The 20,108-nt window shown below is 35.7% G+C and overlaps 1 protein-coding gene across 5 annotated transcripts in view; it reads right to left on the reverse strand.

Moving 5' to 3' along the window:
• Positions 1 to 6,163: 6,163 nt before the first annotated feature.
• The window catches only part of ZNF148 (zinc finger protein 148), a 120,372-nt gene continuing 106,427 nt past the window's right edge, over positions 6,164 to 20,108 (reverse strand). For all 5 annotated transcript variants that reach the window (XM_046658782.1, XM_046658777.1, XM_046658780.1 and 2 more), the window contains 2 exons: positions 13,028 to 13,146; positions 6,164 to 12,701 (listed from right to left, as the gene is read on the reverse strand). In XM_046658782.1, the coding sequence (XP_046514738.1) occupies positions 11,103 to 12,701; positions 13,028 to 13,146 (1,718 nt within the window). In that variant the 3' untranslated portion in view covers positions 6,164 to 11,102. The remainder of the gene's footprint in view (positions 12,702 to 13,027; positions 13,147 to 20,108) is intronic.

Here is a 20,108-nt window from a genome sequence, read left to right on the forward strand (position 1 = left end):
ATCATATACGGAAGACCCAGTGACAGACCTTCAAGAGTCGAGATGAGAGAAGTCAGGTCTAAATTAGAGTCCTGGTTCTCCCTTTTCACCATGTGACCTCGTCCAAGGTCTTGAATGTGCCTGAGCCTCAGTTCTCTCATTTCTAACATAAAGTTAATAAGACTTGCCAAGCCTACCATAGAGTTGTGATGAACATTCTAGAATTTTGCTGGGGATTGCAGTCCAGCTCAGCTATCTTTTCTTTTCAAAATCCACCATATTTCCTATTTTGAACTTCACACGGCCAGCTTTCTGATGCCACTGCTGCCAGCTCCCCAGCAGTGCTTCTGTAGCACCTGCAGGTCTCCTTGCCCCCTCCGTGTAACTAACAGGGCCTGGATGCCCTCCTTCAGCATATTCACCAGACATCTGTTGATCACCAAGCACTGTGCCCAAGACTGACACACAATGGGGAGCAAGACGGCTCTGGATGGGTGGGCAAACTCTCACACTAAAAAAGCAGACCACATAGCCATCTATGTTAGGAAGGAACAGTACAGGGTGGTTCAAGACTCTGAAACGGTTGTGGGGTGGAAATGGGGAGGGTGGCTGTGACCTTATCAGGGAGATCAGCATAAGCTTTTCTGAGGAAGTGATGCCGGGACTGAAATCAGGGTGGAGGGTTTAATAGGTAAAGAGTGTAGAGAAAACTGCATCTTTGTGGCGGAATAGGGCATGACCAAATATGGGAGGTGGAAAGCAGTTCAGCAGTAAGAGAGGATGAGAGGCTCACTGTGGGGGTAGCTGGGGGTATGGGCAGTGGACAACCATGCACACCAACGCAAGGAGCTTAGTGTTTACCCAAATAGCAACTGAGAAGCTTCTGAAGGGGTTTTGCATGGTTGTTACCTGGAGAAAAGAGTGGATGTGCAGAAACTTGCAGGAGCCCAGGCAAGACTTGAGAGTCGCTTGGGCTGTAGTAGTGGTAAAGGGAGGGAGGTTTCGAAAGGATTTGAGAAATATCCACAAGCCTTGCCCCTCGAGTTGCCTGTCTGGTTGATCAGATCATAGAACATTTACTGAGCCACATCCAGCAGTGAGCAAGGTCATTTTCTATTAATAAGCCACACATGTCGACATGGCTCTTTTTCGCTTTTTCCTCTCTTTGTTCCTATGATCCTGGGGTGGGGAAAGGGCTGGGGCCCACTTGTCCATTGATGGAGTCCTGGCTGTCCTGCCCTTTACTCACTCTTCTCATATATGGAGATGCTGATTTCTCTGCAGCCAGAGGGTAGCATGGTACCAAGAGGAAGGAAATGGCTCTAGAGGCCTGTAGTTCTGCCCCATCCTCTGGCCCATGTCTATGCTAGGGTTTGGGAAACGGGTCCAGCACATATTAAGATACCTTGTTCCCACTAGCCACAGACCCTATGTGTGTCTTCTTTGGGAATATTTTTTAGAAGTTTGTGGTCAAGTGCAGAAATCTGGTATTTCCAGGTGGGTCCCCGATCATAGTGTCATCTTAATGCCATCAAATCGCCACCATTACTTCTAACACCTTCACTCCTAATGCCTCTTTACCCTACACAATATTATTCATTCATACTTGCTTACGTGTGAGGCACTGCTCTATATTCTGTGAGCAAAATGCCCTCAGGAAGCTTACAAACTAATCCAGGAACCCCACAATCTTTTCCTGGTGAACCATTAGTTTTTAATTTTCCTGAAATATTACTACTAAAAAACACAAGATAAATAAACCTAGTTTGCATGAGAGGTCGGGCATCACATACCGTCAGACAGCTGTTTCCGGTTGCTGTACACCTACCATCGCACTTATGGTCTAGTCATTCAGGAGGAAGGAAACAAAGGACATAGCAAAGAATAAAGAGAAATGGTGAAAGAAAAAGGTGAGTGAGCAGGCCCACCGCACGCAGGCAGACATGCACCCCTTCCTCCCACCCGGTGAAGCTGGCTGCAGCGCTCCAAACCTACTGTCTGTGACTTCTGCTTTTGCCTCATGGGCAGCCAGGTTCCTGTTCATGACTAATAGCTCGAGATTGAGCAGTTCAATATATTCTTACTTTTGTAGAATGTTTCTGCCTCTTTTCTTTATCCCAGCAAGCCTACTGACTTCCGTTTCTCATTCACGGAAATATACATCGTTCTCCAGAACATTCCATCCCTTCCAGGGTCTTTGATGACGGAATCATAAATACAAAACTCCTGTCACTTCCACCTCACTAACTAGTTATTCCTTGCTGGTCAATTAAATCCAGACAGACAGACCCTATCATATCTTCTTCAATCTTTTGAAAGATGATCTTGTCAGCAAGTCAGGAATTTCTTACTGCTTTGCTTTACATGAAATAAGGCTTCCAACACTTGTCCAATTCTGCTCTCTTGCCTTTGTACCACTTCTAAAATCTCAAGTAGGAAGTTTGTTTAGTGCTTTATAGTTTACAAGTTATCTCAAATAATTTGATTCAGACACCTTACACATGAAAAAACTGAGGCTCAGGAAGTGACTTGAACACATTACACGAACAGATCAAGGTAGACCCGCAACTTAGAAGTTCAAGTCTAAGTCCCTTACTCATTTCCCTGCTCATCTGCCCACACAGCCTGGAGAATATTGCCGAACGACATCCCTGCTGTGTCACAATCGTCAACAAAATCACACGCAGCTCGTTTACAGCTGCCCCAGGCAGCACTGGCTAAGCGGCCTCAGAGCCATCATCTGCTCTCTAACCACGAGGGCAACTCAGCAACCCGAACAGCATGGGACAACTGCTCTCAGCCAACGTCTTCTGCGAAGTCCCGAGTTGTTCTCAATGCATCTACTCAGTTGTCCTGCCATTTAATTTTGTGCTCTAGCATTCAGTCTTTACCCTCATATTGTCATTGACAAAAGTTGCGTGGTAGTGCTTGAGTTCTTCTGTAGAAACAAAGGAAAATATCATACTGAAGGTTTAAAACGGTACGTTTTACAATGGCCCAAACACCTTGAAGGAAACGGCCAAGGAAAAAGGAATATCAGCTAATTAGGGGCGAGTGGAAATTATGTTTCATAGAGAATATCATAACCATAGCCTGGGAATAGTGACTAGTAGTGTGTGACTTCAACAAATTTAAAATAACATTCCACGAAGACTGTGCTAGAACCTATTAGCATTGGTTCACAGTCAGTTCTTCTACTTCCAGGAAAGCATCCTCCAGCATCCACTTCCAAACCCCCAGTGAGGTATAGGTGACCTTCTAGTGTATTTTTACCCTCAGTTTGTGAATCCCTATAAGCGCTAATCTCCCACTCCTGTTATAGGTCAGTTCCTTCTGAATAAAGCCTACGGTCTCATTTCCACAGTCCAGGTTTGAATCCTCTTCCTAAGTTTGGTATTTTAATTAGGAAATAATATTTAACAATGTTCTCTATTTCCACTCTATTGGTCTGTATATATTTCCTATCTTCTGCAACCAATTTATTAAAATGATATTTTCTAGCAAACTATCCTAATATAAGAAATACTACTACTTACCCATTTGTTGAGGAATGACATATAAATTACTCAGCACAGCACCTAACACATCTTAATACTCAACATTTGCTTTAATAATCTAAATACTGTATGCTGCAATTGATATTAGAAATACCTTTCAGATGCTCAAATAAAGATGCTAGCAGCCTCAACCATCTATTATTTGCATCTAGCACAATGCTTATTACTAAGTAGGTGATTAATGCTGAATGACTACTACACCCCAGCAAGTAAGGATTTGAATCCATAAAAAACACAATTACTATCACAGGTAATACATTTCTTTGGCCCTCTTCGCCACCTTGACACAGGCATCATAGTTTCAGAATCTTACTAAGAATGGGAGAAGCTAGGGAAAATTAAGACAGTTACAATTTTAAAAGTTCATCTGTATAAATGGGTAAATATGCAAAGACTCTAACGTTCTCTACTTTACAACTCAAGTCCATTTCTAAACCTGAGTTTCTCCAGCAGTTTGAAACCATTTGAAAATGTCATTCTCATTTACAGTATCACATTTCACATCCCAGCTCTTACACATATGCATATACATCTGCATGAGTGTGTACATAAAGTTTTACTATAAACGTCCTTTTGAAGGACATTTGAAAACGACAAAAAGAACTAAAACTATGAGACCCAAATTCTACCTTTAGTTCACTTAAACTTTCTGCTCCATTGATTTTTTATCCATCAAAGGGATACAACTTATCCTAATACCTTACTAGGTTCACCAAAGGAGAGGAAAACAAACACATACACTCAAAAGCCAGCACTCTGAAAAAAACTTAAAACTCTATCCAAACATATAATCATAAAAATCTCCATATTCCTTTTGTGCATGATAAATTGTCAAAAGACTCAAATGACACACATTAATCCAAGTGACTTCAATTTTATTTTTTCTTGTAGTCTGCAGAAGGTGGGAAAAGTATCATGTAGACTGTTTCCCCACCTATCTCCCTACCACTCCTAATCACTCAAGAAAAACTGGGATCTAGGAAATGGATTAGTAGACTATCAGTGGTATTATCACGTGTAATTATAATTGGTTAAAGCACTATGCTAATAAAGCTAGGGTCCTAGGATTAATCTCTGCAAAGGCCACTTACTTTCTATTTGTCCCAAGGACCCAGACTGCACTCCTAACTCCTTTCTTGCAATGGGTCCCACTGGTCACAAGACAGGGGACTGGCAAGGTGGTAAATGGATGAAACGAAACTATCTTCACCAAGGGAAAAAAGAAATTCGTTATGATGGGCTATACAGAATCTTATCTGTAAAAATAAAAAACATAGCACATATATCCTTAGCTCTGTTAACTATGTTTCAAGTCTAAAATATTGGACAACGGTAACATTTGACTCCTGCATCTTAGAACTGCCTATTAAATAACTTTCTACACAAAGCTACAATAAAGGCCCTGCTACTTGTTACCCAATTTGTGTAACAAACTGTTAATTCCACACAGACATCCTTTTCTTTTTAATATTAATCTACGTACCATGGTTTTAAAATATTTACCATTAGTTATTTGGTTCAGAATACTGTGAAAAATTCAGCTAGTAAATTATTCATAAAACTGCATTCGGTATTTTTTTTATTTTTCAAACAGCCAGTGTCCACATTTAAAATGCAGAATTTGCAAATATAAATTAGTCTAATAATTCAATTAAAAATAAAACAAAACTTCCTTTAGTATCACAATACATAAAATGGTATTATAAATTCAAAATGGCAAGGTTAACTACAGGACAATAATGCCAGCAGCTGTGAAACTCATTAAACCTCTTGGCGAACAGGTCAGTTTAAAGAACATTTCTGTTCCATGATTATGCATGAAACAAGCTTTCACTGCATGAGAAAGGCTCAGCAATTCATTCATGGCATAATATGGGGTCAAGCAAGATTTTATTTTTACAATGACAATAAAAAATGCATTTAAACAAACCAAAAGAATACTCCCAATTGTTTAAAAACAATCCTATTTGGAGGGTAAAATATATTGACTTACCGAATTTCAATTGTCAGGCTGCTGACTACTGATGTAAAAGTTTATATTTAAAAATATCACAAATATCTTTTTACTTAACAGTGAAAATTTCAATGTGATAAGTTTCATTGCAAAGCAATTTTCACCTGAGTAGATTTTGAAATTTAGTGCTCATATACTTGAGGGGAGATGAGGAAGAAATACCCACTTGTATCAGATACTGAGTTTGTCGTTGATTCTTTTGATATTGATTTCCCAGAGGTTTGAAGAAACATTTGCTGTGACCTTCCCAGGACATATGATGTCCCCCTTTCTTCTGTAAATTCGTTCTGGCATTTTATGAATTCTCAGTATCCATAATTATTTCTTAGTTACCCATTCAAACATAGCAACTCAATTTATTCAGTTCTATACAACAGTGTCTATATTATGTACATGTTTAATTATCAATAGGAAATAGAAAATAAAAATTTACAGTGATTGAGAAAGGGTCATAAAGTGAGATAGGAAAAGTAATACTGTATAATCAGAATATCCTATTATCCTACCAGTTCAGTGACAGAGTTTTTCCTTTATTAGTTGAAATACAAAGAAGGCATAGGGGATCCCAGGAAAATAACACTATATGTCAGAAAAGTCAACGTGCTCCACCATCAGGATTTCCATCACACATTTAATTTCTTCTGTACAATTTTTATAAACTTGTTTTTCTTTTCAAAATCATCAGATTTCCAGATTAAATTCAGCACTACACAGTATGCCCTTGAAGTAAAATGAGGTTACCTGCTTTATTTGGATACCAAGTTCCCTTCCAGACAGCATTAAAATAAAGACGAGTAAGACTACACAGATAAAATCCAGTATAATTCAAATCCAACAATGAAAAATTTCCCCCATATTGTTGCAAAATTCTTTCTACTGAAATGCTTTGCTACAATAATAAAAAGCATACATTACATATAAAAGATACCAGTGTACTAAAAAGTGACAGAAGTGGACTAGCAAATCCTTCAAAGCACATTATATAAATGACTAGCATTTAAAAACATTTCTCCTATAAAATGTAGGTCATATACATTTATAAATTGGCGGTTTTATTTCTAAAGCAGTAATGTGTGTTTTCAAATAGTTAGCTGTTCTGTACAGTATAATATCTACTCAATTCAAACTACAATAGGTTTGTCTTTCTTTGTATTGAAGTTGAATAAATTCATCTGATCAGCTGAGAAATCAAGCTTGAAAAATAAGTATCTAAAAATCAAAGTAGAAAGTTTAGAATTATTGAAATGTAGCTATGAAATATGAAGAGAACTATCTATTTCACAATGGAGCTGAAGTCACTTCAAAACTTATGGGCTTGAATCTAAAACAGAAACACATATTAAAATCCAAAGCAAACCACAAAGTTAGGTAGCAGTACAGAAGCAGGAAAAACCCACACCCCTTCCTTCAGTGTGATGGGCACTAAGTTTTGCGGTCTTCCTCCATCTTGCAGAAGAGTGGTAAGGCCATTCAATGCTTAGTGAAAGTGAGTACAGATGAAGTCAGATTTAGCCTGTCTCCCCTGCAACTTCAATTATGCTGTGTAAACAGTGTTATGTTCCAATAGGAGGAACAATGGAATTTGCTTATAAAAACTGATTAAAGATAATCATTATTAAATGAAATAAGGATAATAACTCTGAAATGTTTTTAGAACTTTCCTGATGCTACTTGTAAAGTTAGCACTGCTATGTATTATTGCTTACATACAGTACAACATCATATGCCTTCTAACATAAAGCAGTACTGTGATTTGTTTGTACATATTTACAGATTCTTAAAAACAAGCTGTAAAAACATTACATACTTTCAGACAATACAAATTAGCACATTGGTACTCACTTCAAAACAAATGGAATGCATAACATTAATAAACATCATAAAGGAAGACTCACATAAAAGTCCTTGATTGTCAAGACACGTTTATATATAAACTCTAACTGTGCAGAATTAAAGATTCAATCATAGGTACATCCTTATTTGATGAACCATATTTACAGCATGGTATTGCATAAAAAAATAAAATAATGTTTACAGGGTTTTACTTTTTTATCCATTGGATTAAAGAAAGCAACAAACACAACAAGAAATGTTTGTCTGCTTTAGTTTGTTTCCTATCAAAGTTTAAGTGAAAAAAGGAAACATACTGTTTTTATTTGCAGAATATAGCAAAAACAACTGGAAAATTATTTCCCTGAAATAAAGTAATTTGAAACGGAAAAAGTTTAAATTAAATTGCAGAGTCAAAAAGTTTCTCATTGATTATAATAGTGCTTCTTCAAGTAAATATACTGTGAAAAAACAAGTTCTACTTTAAAACGCTCTAAGTCTCAGAAATTTAGTACTACAGTAATGCCTACTTTTAAAGTTTCCCGGCTTTTTTTTTTTTTTAAACAGCCCTTTAAAAACTCAAATTAATAAAATGAAAGAAGTGGCAAAAGATCTAACCTAGCTGGCACTTTGCAAGTTTCTCTCACCTGTGGAAACGAAAGCCTACCCTGAGCTCAAGGCCTCTTCTACCTCTCCAAGAGAAAATCACCCAACCACGGACGGTTCTCGGCCAAAGCTAGAAGGATGGATTTCTATGGTATCAAGTCAAAAATTTGCAAGTAGATCCAAAAACTTTAAGAGCCACCCAAATATTCTGAACCAAATGAAACATGTGTGCAACAAGAAGTTTAAAAAAAACAAACAAAACACTTTTAGAAGATGCTCGAGAGAGATTACCTCAACTAATGTGATCTGTTTCCCATCCTCAAACGTAAGGGTAGGTCCTAAGTGGCAAGCCTCAATCACACTGCCCACAAGCCTAAGGGTGTAAGAGCATGTTTTAATCGAACAGTTTGCTCACTGAGAGAAATGAGAAACACAAATTGCAAAAGGATATCTCCTATCTTCAATATGCTGATCTAAAGCAGCAAAAAGGCTACTTGCTTTCTCTATTAATGCCCAGGTAGAAATTCACCAACTTTCTGAACCAAACAGGGGAAACCCAAACTGATGAGATGTTTATCATATGATGATAATACAAGGTAACTCTGGTAGGCATTTAGAATTTCACAGTAAGAGAGCAATGACTATACTTAAATGATAAGTCAATAAGTTAGGTCAAAGTATCACTTATCTCAAAAATGCTTATAATGTGGTAGAAAAGTCTGCCATTATGTAGATTTAATGAAATGTGTTGAAGACACGAATGCAACACCTGAAATCCTGCTTGCATCACTACCATTTTCAAAGGTCTTCCTTCGCTTACCCTAACTGCTCAGAAATAGAGCCACATTCTAAAAACTGTGCTGGTGATGTTCAAACTAACACACACAAATCTTTATACTGTACCAACAACTGCATCAAGTTCTCAATAGAGCAAAATTTTTGATCAGGCTCAAGAAAAAACAACTCAGGAAATACATGCCTACTATCATCAAATAGTAGTATGAGAAAAATACAAATGCCTATCTAGGGTGAGCACAGTTCCACTCGTAACATCTCACCTGAATGAAGCTTTCTTGCAACTGGGATGTGCAATGCAATACATGCCACTCTTAAGAGTCAATAATGGCAGAACTTAAATATTTACTTCAAAGAAGTCTAAAATTTTTGAAAAACTTGGCAGCAAAGAAAGCTGTCAAATGGGAAAATTAATATTTCAAGCAAAGCTTAGTAACCAAAGTGTAGAGGAAACCACATTAAACATAATTTATATTCCTTACCATAAAAACACCAATATATTCAAAATAAATGTAAAAGATGTTAAGGGTGGATATTTATTTGTTCCCTTTCTTTATGGGAACAGTCTTGGGATAACATTAAATAAAAGAAAAAAATAATTTAAATGTATAACATTCTATACTGAAACAAAGACTACAGATCTACAAGGCCAATATAAAAGTTAAAATGGAAATTAACAACAATAAAGTTTCATCTTCCAAGGGTACTAATTTTAGAGTATCACTGGTGCTGTATCAGTATGTGCATTGTGACAAAGATGGCGGAAATTTAAAATAAAAAAACTAAAAAGTTGGAACAAATTAAAGAGGATACTAAAATCAATATAACTAATGTTATTTTCAAAAAAATTGAAACTGTCCAACATGTAACTCAGACCATCATTCTTTAGAAAAGTATATATATATAAGTATATATATAAAAGCACTATTTATTGTACCATGCTGTATTATTTTAAGACAAAGTATAAAAAAAAAAAAACATTCGTGGTATAAGGATAAAGTCTGTAGTTTATTTAGATTTTGAAACGCAACAAAAAGTTTCCGATCACTCATCTAGCTGAAAAAGAAATTGTAGTTACTAGAATTAGTAAACACTTTTGGTTTGTAAAATTGTAATGAGCAGTGTTCATTAAAAAGTAACTCAAGATAAAATAAGCAATTAAAATGCCCATTTCTTTAGTTTCTCTGGATACTGTTTAATTATCCAATCTATCAAGATTCTAGAAAGAGAAGGATTAAACCAGGTTTTACAGTTCCAAAGATATCCAATTTCCTTTTATTGCCAAAAATTAAAATTGTCAATTATGAGATGATTATGACACAACCATATCAAACCTAAAAATCTAATTTCTTCTTACTTTGAGAAATCAAAAATACGAAATAGATTCTAAGTGCTCTATGTTAACTGAAGTGTATATGTAAAGTAAAATACAATTAAGCTTTTAAAACGTGGAATATACATTTTGTGTAAGCATTATGTTCTTGGGAATGTAATCTACAGAATATCTTTTTACTAAAACTTCAAAACCTTGATACCTGCACATGAAAAATCATAAAAAATATCTAGGTACAACTGTACAAAGAAACTGACGCCAATATGCATACTTCCATAGAGAAGTGAATGCTTCAACAGTTACGTATTTTGGTAAAAGTTTTGAAAGTATGCATATTTTAAAAGTAATTAGCTTTTAAATAGTGGAGTCTTAGACTATCAGATTTTTATTACTTTTTTCTCAAAAAGAAAAAAAACCATGTCAATATAATGCAAAATGAAAATCAAGGGTATATGGCATATCATTCTTTTTAAAAGGTGGTTTCTTGGTTTCTTTTTATCCCCCTATAGGACGCACTAACTTATTTAAGCCATAATCTCTTAACAATTAAACTTTTAAGTTCACTCTGTCTGTAAAGTATACTCAGATTCCCTGCTGAAGTGCAATGACTATGCTGAAAAACTCAGAAACAGTATGAGTAAATTTCACACAATTACTAATCTCCTAAGAATGTACAATGTTATCAGTTAGGAAACAATTGTGCGAAAAGTCTTTTTTTTTTTCTTTTAAACTTGGTGTAGGTGGAATAGCAAGTTTCTGATCTAAAACAAGTAATGCATTGCTTCTATAAAGGTGACAACATGTAAGGCAGTTCAAAGAATGCTGACTAACCAAACAAAATGCAGTTATTGGATTATCTTGCTATTCATATCAGCTTAACTTGTTATAACACATTGCTCTTAAATCTGTACAGCACTCCATTTTATGCAGAGTAACCCCACTCTTGATTAATCTGTTCTAAAGTGCCAGTATTATTTACATATTTTTTTTAGCCAAAAGTCTGGCCAGTTGTGGCATCAGGTGAAGATGTCATCCCAGCTCTATTATCATTTACATTCACCAAGGGAAATTCTGGAAATTCAGCACTTGTCCCTGGTCCCCGAAGGTTCACCTGTCCATTGGCAGTGCTAAATTGAGTAGCTATTCCAGCTCTCGAACCATGATATGGAGCACGGAAGGGCTGTTCAAAGGAGCTCATTTGGTAAGCTTGGTGGACAGGCTGAGCCTCAGCTTTCTTCTGAGAAGTCACTTGATCCAAAAAGTCTTGCGTTGATGTGGCAGAGGCATGGTTTGTCTCATCACCTGAAAAGGGAAATGAGTGCTGTGAATCACCAACTATTAGTCCAAAGTGGGACTTATCTGGAGTTGTTCTTAGTGGAGAATTCATTCCTGATCGAAAGCTATTGATGGGCATGGCTGCATAGACTTGCTTGTCTATGGAAGAGAATGCTGGCTGATTCGGAAGGGTCTGGTTATCAGTCACAAAGTTAAGGCTCGGGCTATTCAAATAGGCATCATTTTGGCTAGTTCTGTCCAAAGCCTGCTGTAGAAACTTTGAGTATTCCTGCAACATGTTGGCTTTATCTGATGAGGATGCTTGGGAGCTTGATCCAACATTCTCCGACTGGGTGACCTCAGGAACTTCCGAAGAATTTATTGATATGCTAGAAGTCACCTCAGTGTCCGCAACACTGAATGATATCTCATGCTGTCCATTAGCTTTATGGGAATAATGATCCAACAAAGTCTGCAGAACCTCATCTGGAATAACATTTTTGTCATGATTACTCTTTATCTCCACATTCAGTGCCTGTGAATCTAATATGGATGCTGTGGTACTTTCATCAATGACACTTGCCACAGCTGCTTGTGTTACAGAAGGCTGAGAAGCTATGGTACCCACATTCAGTGCATACTCCCTACTGTTGTTACTTGCTGCCTGAAGATATCGCTTCTTCTTCAAAAACTGCATGGCATCATCATAATTAGTACTGCTATGCACAGGTTTACTGGGCCCCTCTTGCAAATTATCAACCTGATCAATGTCAGCATTGCCTTCTGAGTCCAGTAAAGCTTGTTTATCCACAAGTTCAAAAGCGTATTTTGAAACTTTGCTCTCTTCATAGGTGGATAAAGGTGAAATTGTTTGATTTTGCTCCAGTGGCTGTTTCAGACTTCTCTTACTATTAATTTTTTTGAGAACCAACTTAGGTGGATGTATTTCTCCTGATGCATCTTCTAAATGCGATCCTCCAACCGAAGAATGTGGCATTTCAACAGCATACTCTGCTACCATATACTCATCTTTTACTTTAGTACTTGAAGAATAAAGAGGCAAGTAATCATTTTTGTCTTTCTTCAGGTCAGATTTGTCCAAAGCACTCTCTTTGTCCATCCCAGATGATTTTTTCTCAGTTTTCTGCCTTTTCTTTTTTGGCAGTGAGTTATCTTTTGGTGATGTAGAAAAGCCAGAATCTTCTTCAGATGTCAGAAGGCCACCTTTGATGGCACATCTGTTTAGTTTTTTGTCATGATTTTCATGGCACATACGTTTATGTTTCAATACACGATCTGTTCTGGAAAAATACTGTCGAATTCAGAGTTTGGTAGTGAATTTTTCATTTTAGTTTGTGTTTTTGTCCAACCAAGAAAAGAAAAGAAAAGAAAAGAAAAGAAAAAGAAAAATGTAATTAATATAAAGATAGATATAAGTACAATAATATAAGCAATTCTAATTTGCTGAGCCAATAGTCTATTATAAATCTGATCAACAGTTAAGTTCTTCAAATAGTTCTAGCAGTAAGATTTTTAATTTATTAGAATTATCTTATAACAATTTAGAAGAATTTCAATGTTAATCATACTCCAATAAAGTGGTTAAAAAAACAAAAAGAATTTCAAAACACCTCTTACCTGTAAACAGTATTCACACTGGTAAGGTTTTTCTCCACTATGAGTTCTCTTATGCCTTTCCATATGATATTTCTGTATGAATCTCATACCACATTCATCACAGCGAAATGGTTTTTCACCTAGTATGTGATATAGAAAGTTTAAAACAAAACAAATATTGTGAAATCATGAATCATTCTACCACAAGAATCTAAAAAAACAGCTTTTGAAAATTGCCATACTTTGCTCTTCTTAAATGACAAAAGTCTCTCCTATACTAAATACATCTTCCAATTTAATTTGTCAAGAATATTTTACATTATAAAAATCAAAGAGATTGGAGAAAGCTGAAAGCAGGCATACTCAATTTGCTGGCCTTTCTATCATGTGTGTACATAACGTTCTCTTTCCATAGAGACCTGCAGCACCAGGAACTCATAGCAATATCAACATTGTTTCAGTAGAGTAGCTGATGTTTCTAACCTTTTTTCAAATCATATAAAATAATATTTTAGAAAAATTTCTGAAAAAACAAAATGTTACCCATACATAATCCAACACAATTCTTGGGTACACCTTTTCAATTCTTCATTTCTTTTCAAAAATAGTTGTGGTTAAATGAAATCTGAATCCTATGAAAATATTCTTTAAAAATCTAATTTATTAAAGCATAAAAAGAGATTAAATTAGAGACTATGTTTCAAAAGTAAGGTTTGTTTATATCGATTCTCTTTTGCTCAACTCAAACCAACATCCCTCATGCCCTTTTGGGAACGAATTAAACTGAGTACTGTTAATAACCACCTCCCTCCTTTTTTTTTTAATTTCCTAAGGACTTCTTAGCTATAAGGTACCATTACTATGGAGATCTAAAATAGTTTTTACTGATACAACTACAGTCTAAATAAAGATAAGGGTGTGATGAGAAGTCATCCTGAATAACGCTTGTTTGGAAAACTACTGTTTCTACCTTTCATACAGTCAACAAGGTTTTACTGAATACTTCTCCTCTACCCTTAACTCTACTGTAGGAGGTCAGAAATATGACATACTATTTGTCTTCAAAGAGCTTATAACATAATTGGGAAAACAAGATACATACATTTTATAGAGACAGCTAATAAAACTATGTCCAGCTCTGGTTTACCTTTAAAACTTTATATCTCACTATTTTCTCCTCTTAACCTTTTCCTCCAGCCAAATAAAAAATACCTACCATCTCACACCTTTCTACCTCTGCCTTGATTCACACTGCTCCTACCTTTGTGTGCTCAGGAACTACACTCCCTTCAAGACCCAACCCATCTCCTCTGGGATATTTGGACCTATTCTTCCAGAGAACAGGTATCTTTTTTTAAAATTTCCATAGAACTTCATCTGTACCTCTCCTATGGTACTCATCACTTTCCTCTCAATAATTATTTTGTACATCTCTATTCTTCTAATAGATTACATTTCTTTAAGTCAGAATCTAGAACTAAATATCTTTATGTAGCTAAAATACTTTGTGCAATTTTTAAGTGCCAAACGAATGGCACAAATGACTATTACAGTGGATTAGTAGAAAAAATGTTACTATGAGCTGGTATGATTTTGAAAAGCTTCTTGGAAGTATTAGAATCTAAGCTAAGTAGCACTTAGACTGTGTATGTGTTTAAAGTCAAGGAAAGAAAATTTAGTGGGGAACAACAGAGCAACAAAAGGTTTAAACACTATAAAATGTCCAAGCAAAACAGTGCCTAGGAAGAGAATTTAATTTGTCAACAAGGAAATTATTTGAAACTTTCAAGGATGCAACTTCTGTAATTGCTATGGAGTTACCAAATTTTAGGGCCAGAGGGACTTTGCAGTGGCTTTCAAACTGTGCTCTTGGGGGTTCCAAAGGCTGATGCTGGTATGGCAAAGGGCTCTAAGCTCGCCACCCAGAATTCAGAAGAGAACAGCTCCACTTGTGTATACAGGGGCTCTGAGTAGGGACTCCAAGGGTTGAGAGGCTAGAATGAGAGCTGAATGCAACCAATCTAGACCAATTCACTTATTTAACAAAAAAGAAATACTGAAGTTCAGAAAAGTTAAGGCACTTGACCAGGGGGTTAGTGAGTGAATAACCAATGAAGCAATGAAAGCTGGGAGAGAAGACCACTTATTAAGCATGGAAGTGAAAGAAATGAGAAAAAGGAGATGACAAGTAATAGTTAAGAGGCAATCCATTTAAGAGTAAGTATTACAAAGGATGAGGAGACAGATTTATTTGAAGGCAGAGAGGAAGCAGCCAGTACAGGGAAACTGAATATGAATATTGAACTAAAATTGAATATTTGGTGAATAATCAAAAGAACAAGATTCCAGAGGAACTACGATGAAAAGGGAAGGAGAATACAGGTAATGCTTTCGGAAGAAGTAAGAATAGGCGCATATTTTGAAACAGAGAATGTAGATGATAGAGCTCAGTAAGGTCGTAAGTTAAAGTCATTTCTCAAAAGTGAGAAAGAACAAAAGAGAAAATTAGTGCAGTGATTAGAACTCAGTTAATTCTGCCTGATATTCATAGATTGGAAGACTTAATATTGTTAAGATGGTAATATTCCCCAAGTTGATCTACAGATTCAAAGGAGAAACTAACAACCTGATCCTAAAATTCATATGGAAATGCAAGGGATCCAGAGGGAAAAACAATCTTGAAAAAGAAAACCTAAGTAGGAAGACTCACACTCCCCAATTTCAAAACTTTCTACAAAGCTACAATAGTAAGTAAGATAGTGTGGTAATGGCATAAGGATAGACATATATATCAAGGAATAGAATTCAGAGTCCAGAAATAAACTCTGACATTTATGGTCAACTGATTTTCAACATAGGTGCCAAGACACTTCAGTGGGGGAAAAAACCAGTCTTTTCAACAATGATGCTGGGCCAATTTGATACCCACATGCAAAAGCATGAAGCTGAAGCCCTACCTCACACCATACACAAAAATTATCTCAAAATGGATCAAAGGCCAAAATGTGGGAACTAAAACTAGAAAATTCTTAGAAGAAAAGATTGCAATAAATCTTGACCTTGGATTAGACAATGATTTCTCACATATGACTCCAAAAGCATAAGCAACGAAACAAGAAATAAATAAAATGTACTTCATCAAAATTGGAAACTTTTGTTCTTCAAAGAACACTATCAAGAAAATGAAGATAAAATGGTGTCACTGCTGTGGGAAATAGTTTGGCAGTTCCTCAAAATGTTAAATGTAGAATTACCATATGACCCAACAATTCTACGCCTAGGTACATCCAACAGAACTGAAAACAGGGACTCATTCAAACAGACACTTTTACACCAATGCTCAGAGCAGCATTATTCACAATAACCAAAAGACGGAAGCAACCCAAGTGCCCATCAACAGATGAATGGATAAACAAATGTGACACATATATACAATGGAATATTATTCAGTCCTAAAAGAATGAAATTCTGATACATGCTACAACAGTGTTGAACCTTGAAGAAATTATGCTAAGTGAAATAAGCCAGGCACAAAAAGAACAAACACTAAATGATCTCACTTATAAGATGTAACCTAGAGTAGGCAAAATTCATAGAGACAGAAGGTAGACTAGAGGTTACCAGGGACTAAGGGAAGGAGGGAGGAAAGGAGAGCTATTGCTTAATGGGTACAAGTTTTCATTTGGTCACACAATGTTGTAAATGTACTTCATGCCACTAAACAGTATGCTTAAAAATGATTAAAAGATAAACTTTATGTTATGGTTTTCAAAAAAGTGAAAAGACAAACCATGGAATGGGATAAAACATTTGCAAATCATGTATCTGATAAGGGATATGTATAAGAACTCTTACAACTCAACAGCAAAAAGACAAATAATCTAACTTAAAAATAGGCAACGGATCTGAATGGACATTTCTCCAAAGAAAATACACAAATAGCCAGTAAATACATGAAAAGATGCTCAACATCATTACTCATTAGGGAAATGCAAATCAAGATCACAATGAGATACCACTTCACACCCAATAGGAGAGTTGAGTTAAAACAAAAAAGACAGACAACAAGTGTTAGGTGCTGGGGGAGGGGGGGGGGGGGGGGGGGGGGGGGGGATCATAGGATTTTAGGGTGATGAAAACATTCTAAAAATTAGATTATGGTGACAGTTGTACAACTCTGTGAATACACTATAAACTATTAAACTGTACACTTTAAAGGGGTAGGTTTTTGATATTGTGAATTATATCTCAATAAAGTAATTTTAAAAGTTTTGCATGATAACACAACTGACATCATGAAAAATGTGAATGAGAGGACTTCTTCCCTCAAGGAGCTAGCAATTAAACTCAAAATAAATTAACTGGAGAAAATTAATGATTAAGTTATCTGCTACACTCTGATAATCAAGAAGTAACAGCTTATTCAACTAGAAGCAACAAGAAAGTCCCTTTAACAAAAAAAGTATTAGAAACATTAACGCCTTAAAAGATATTTGTACAAATGTTCCTTTGTTGCTAAAAACAACCCTTCACAGCCCCCAAACTAAAGAGAACAATTATGACTGCTATGTCAGCCAGAAAGGAATATAAATGCAAATGCACCTTCCACGGACATTTACTTTTGGATTATCCTTATTTCTAATCCTTTCTGTCTTTTGTTCTTTAGAATGTATTTCTTTCCTTTTTTCACCCTACCATCTTTCTTCATATCTTCTTCTCTCGCACTTTTTTTCCCTCTTCTTCATTTTTAACTAGCCATTCTAGAAATAAGACATTCTAAAATTTAAGTTTTGCCAGTTAAGGATTCTTCTTTGTTTATGGATTAGGTAATGTACTTATATGGTTCAAAAAAATCAAAACAATACAAAAAACTATATAGGAAGCAGTCTTCTTTAGCCCTCCACAGGTACCTTTATTTGTGTGTGCTTCTTTCCAGAGTTTCCTGACAGAAGCCTAAGTTTCTTGACACAATAAATACATAATCTTTTTTATTTTTCCTTCTTTCTTATAAGAAGATATCATATTTATTCAGTACTCTGCATCTTTTTTTTTTTCCTTCAGTAGCTTGGAGACACTATCTGTAGAAAAAGAGCTACCTCATTCTCTCTAACAGCTGACACCTTTCACTGATAGATAGATATATACACTACAATTTACTTAACCAGTCCCCTATTATTTCTAAACATTTCCTACTATAAATAATATTGTAATGGATACCTTATAAATACATTATTCATATATTTGCAGGTATATTTGTAGGATAAATTCTCAAAACCAGATTTCTGGTCAAATAACAAATATATTTGTGATTTTGAAACACACTGCCAAATTGGTCCCTACAGGAGATGTTCATGTGCACCCCTGGCAGCCATGCATGAGGATGTTTCCCTATAACTTTGCCACACCCTGCCATGTGGTTCCTGACGACTGCAAATCTAACAGGTGAAAAAACAGCATCTCAGTACAAGGCTGAGTCACTTTATATGTCACTTTCCGAGAACTGTCTGCACATATCTTTCATCTATTTTTTTTTTCTTTTTTACAAGTTTGCTTGTCTTTTTCTTGATGATTTATAAGAGCTTTATTAAAGAGACTGGTCATTTGCGTGAGTTCCAGGATTTTTTCCTGGCCTTTTTTTCCCCCTTAATAGTAGGGGTACTACTAATGGCTTTAATTTTCATGTAGTTGAATTTATCAATCTTTTCTTTTACAGATATTAGATTTTGACTGTTATTTAGAAAGGACTTTCTCACTCTAATCTACCCATATTTTCAATGACACATTTACAGTTTTGTCTTGTACACGAAATCTGATACATTTGGCGTTCATCTTGAGGTAGAATGTGAGATACAGATAAAACTTCATTTTTCCAGATGGCTATCCAGTTTTCCCAACACCATTTACTGACAAGTTCAGTGTTTGCTATCACATTTTTTATCACTTCTTTATCATAATCATATACTATTAAGTTCCACGGGTCTATTTCTAGACCTATTCTGTTCCATTGGTCTGACCCAAATGTTTTCATTATTAAGACTTTATAATACACTGTATCATCTGGTAGGGCTAATCCCCCCAATTGTTCTTCTTTTCCTTTGTTCCTCTGGTTTGTCTTGTTTGACCACTTTCTACATTACTTCAGAATCAGCTTGTCTAATATTGGGGGGGGGGGGGGGGGAGCTGCCTGATATGTTTGTTAATTTATGGAAAATTAATATCTTTTACGATGTTGATTCTTCTCACAGAAAAAAAAGGGACATGTCTCCCCACTTGATCAAATTTCATTTTGTGTCCTCAATGGTGTTTTAATGATTTCTTCTTATGGGATTTTCTACATTTCTTGTTGATACTGTAAAAAGGGTGTTTTCTTCTGTCATATCTTCTACTGTGAGTGTGTACATGCAAAGTGTATGGATTTCTGCTATTTTTAATGAATTTGCTAGTCTGCAGTAATTTTTCAGCTGACTCTCATGGATTTTCTAAGTTTACAATAATAGTACTTACAAAAACAGTTTTTTAAACTATAATATCTTTCTCGTCTACTTTTGCCGACTACTGTTCTCAAACATTTTATTAAAAAGTATTGGTGATAATGTGCTTTGTATCCTCTTCCTGACTTTGGTACTTTGATATGTTTCTTGAATGGAAATGAAAATAAAATGACTGACATATATTTCCCTAAGAAAAATAAAAACTTAAATGAAATTTCTTTAGAAGAAAATTCCTTTATTGTTTTTCCCCTTGAGGGCCAAAACCCCTCTACTGGAAAAAGGAAGCCAATCTGTACGACATTTGAGCGATTTTATGATTAACAGAAAAAGCTTACTTGAAAAATACCAAGAACTTTGTAAATACTGTTTACAATTCAAGAAAGCAGTAACATGGTGAGAACAAAACAATCTTAAGGTGTTCCACTAATGGTAATTTTCCAATACCCAAGGGGCCTGGAGATTCTCTTCTAATGGTCATCTACTGAGATCACAAATTTTCCCCATTGTGGTATTTCTCTCTGGTAACCTTGACACTGCACACTCTGAGCTGTTTATGGATAAGAATTCTTACCATATATGGGCAATTATCAGGGGAAATTATATACAAAAAA

Source organism: Equus quagga, chromosome 4 (assembly GCF_021613505.1).
Source record: "Equus quagga isolate Etosha38 chromosome 4, UCLA_HA_Equagga_1.0, whole genome shotgun sequence".
NCBI classification, from domain to species: Eukaryota; Metazoa; Chordata; class Mammalia; order Perissodactyla; family Equidae; genus Equus; species Equus quagga.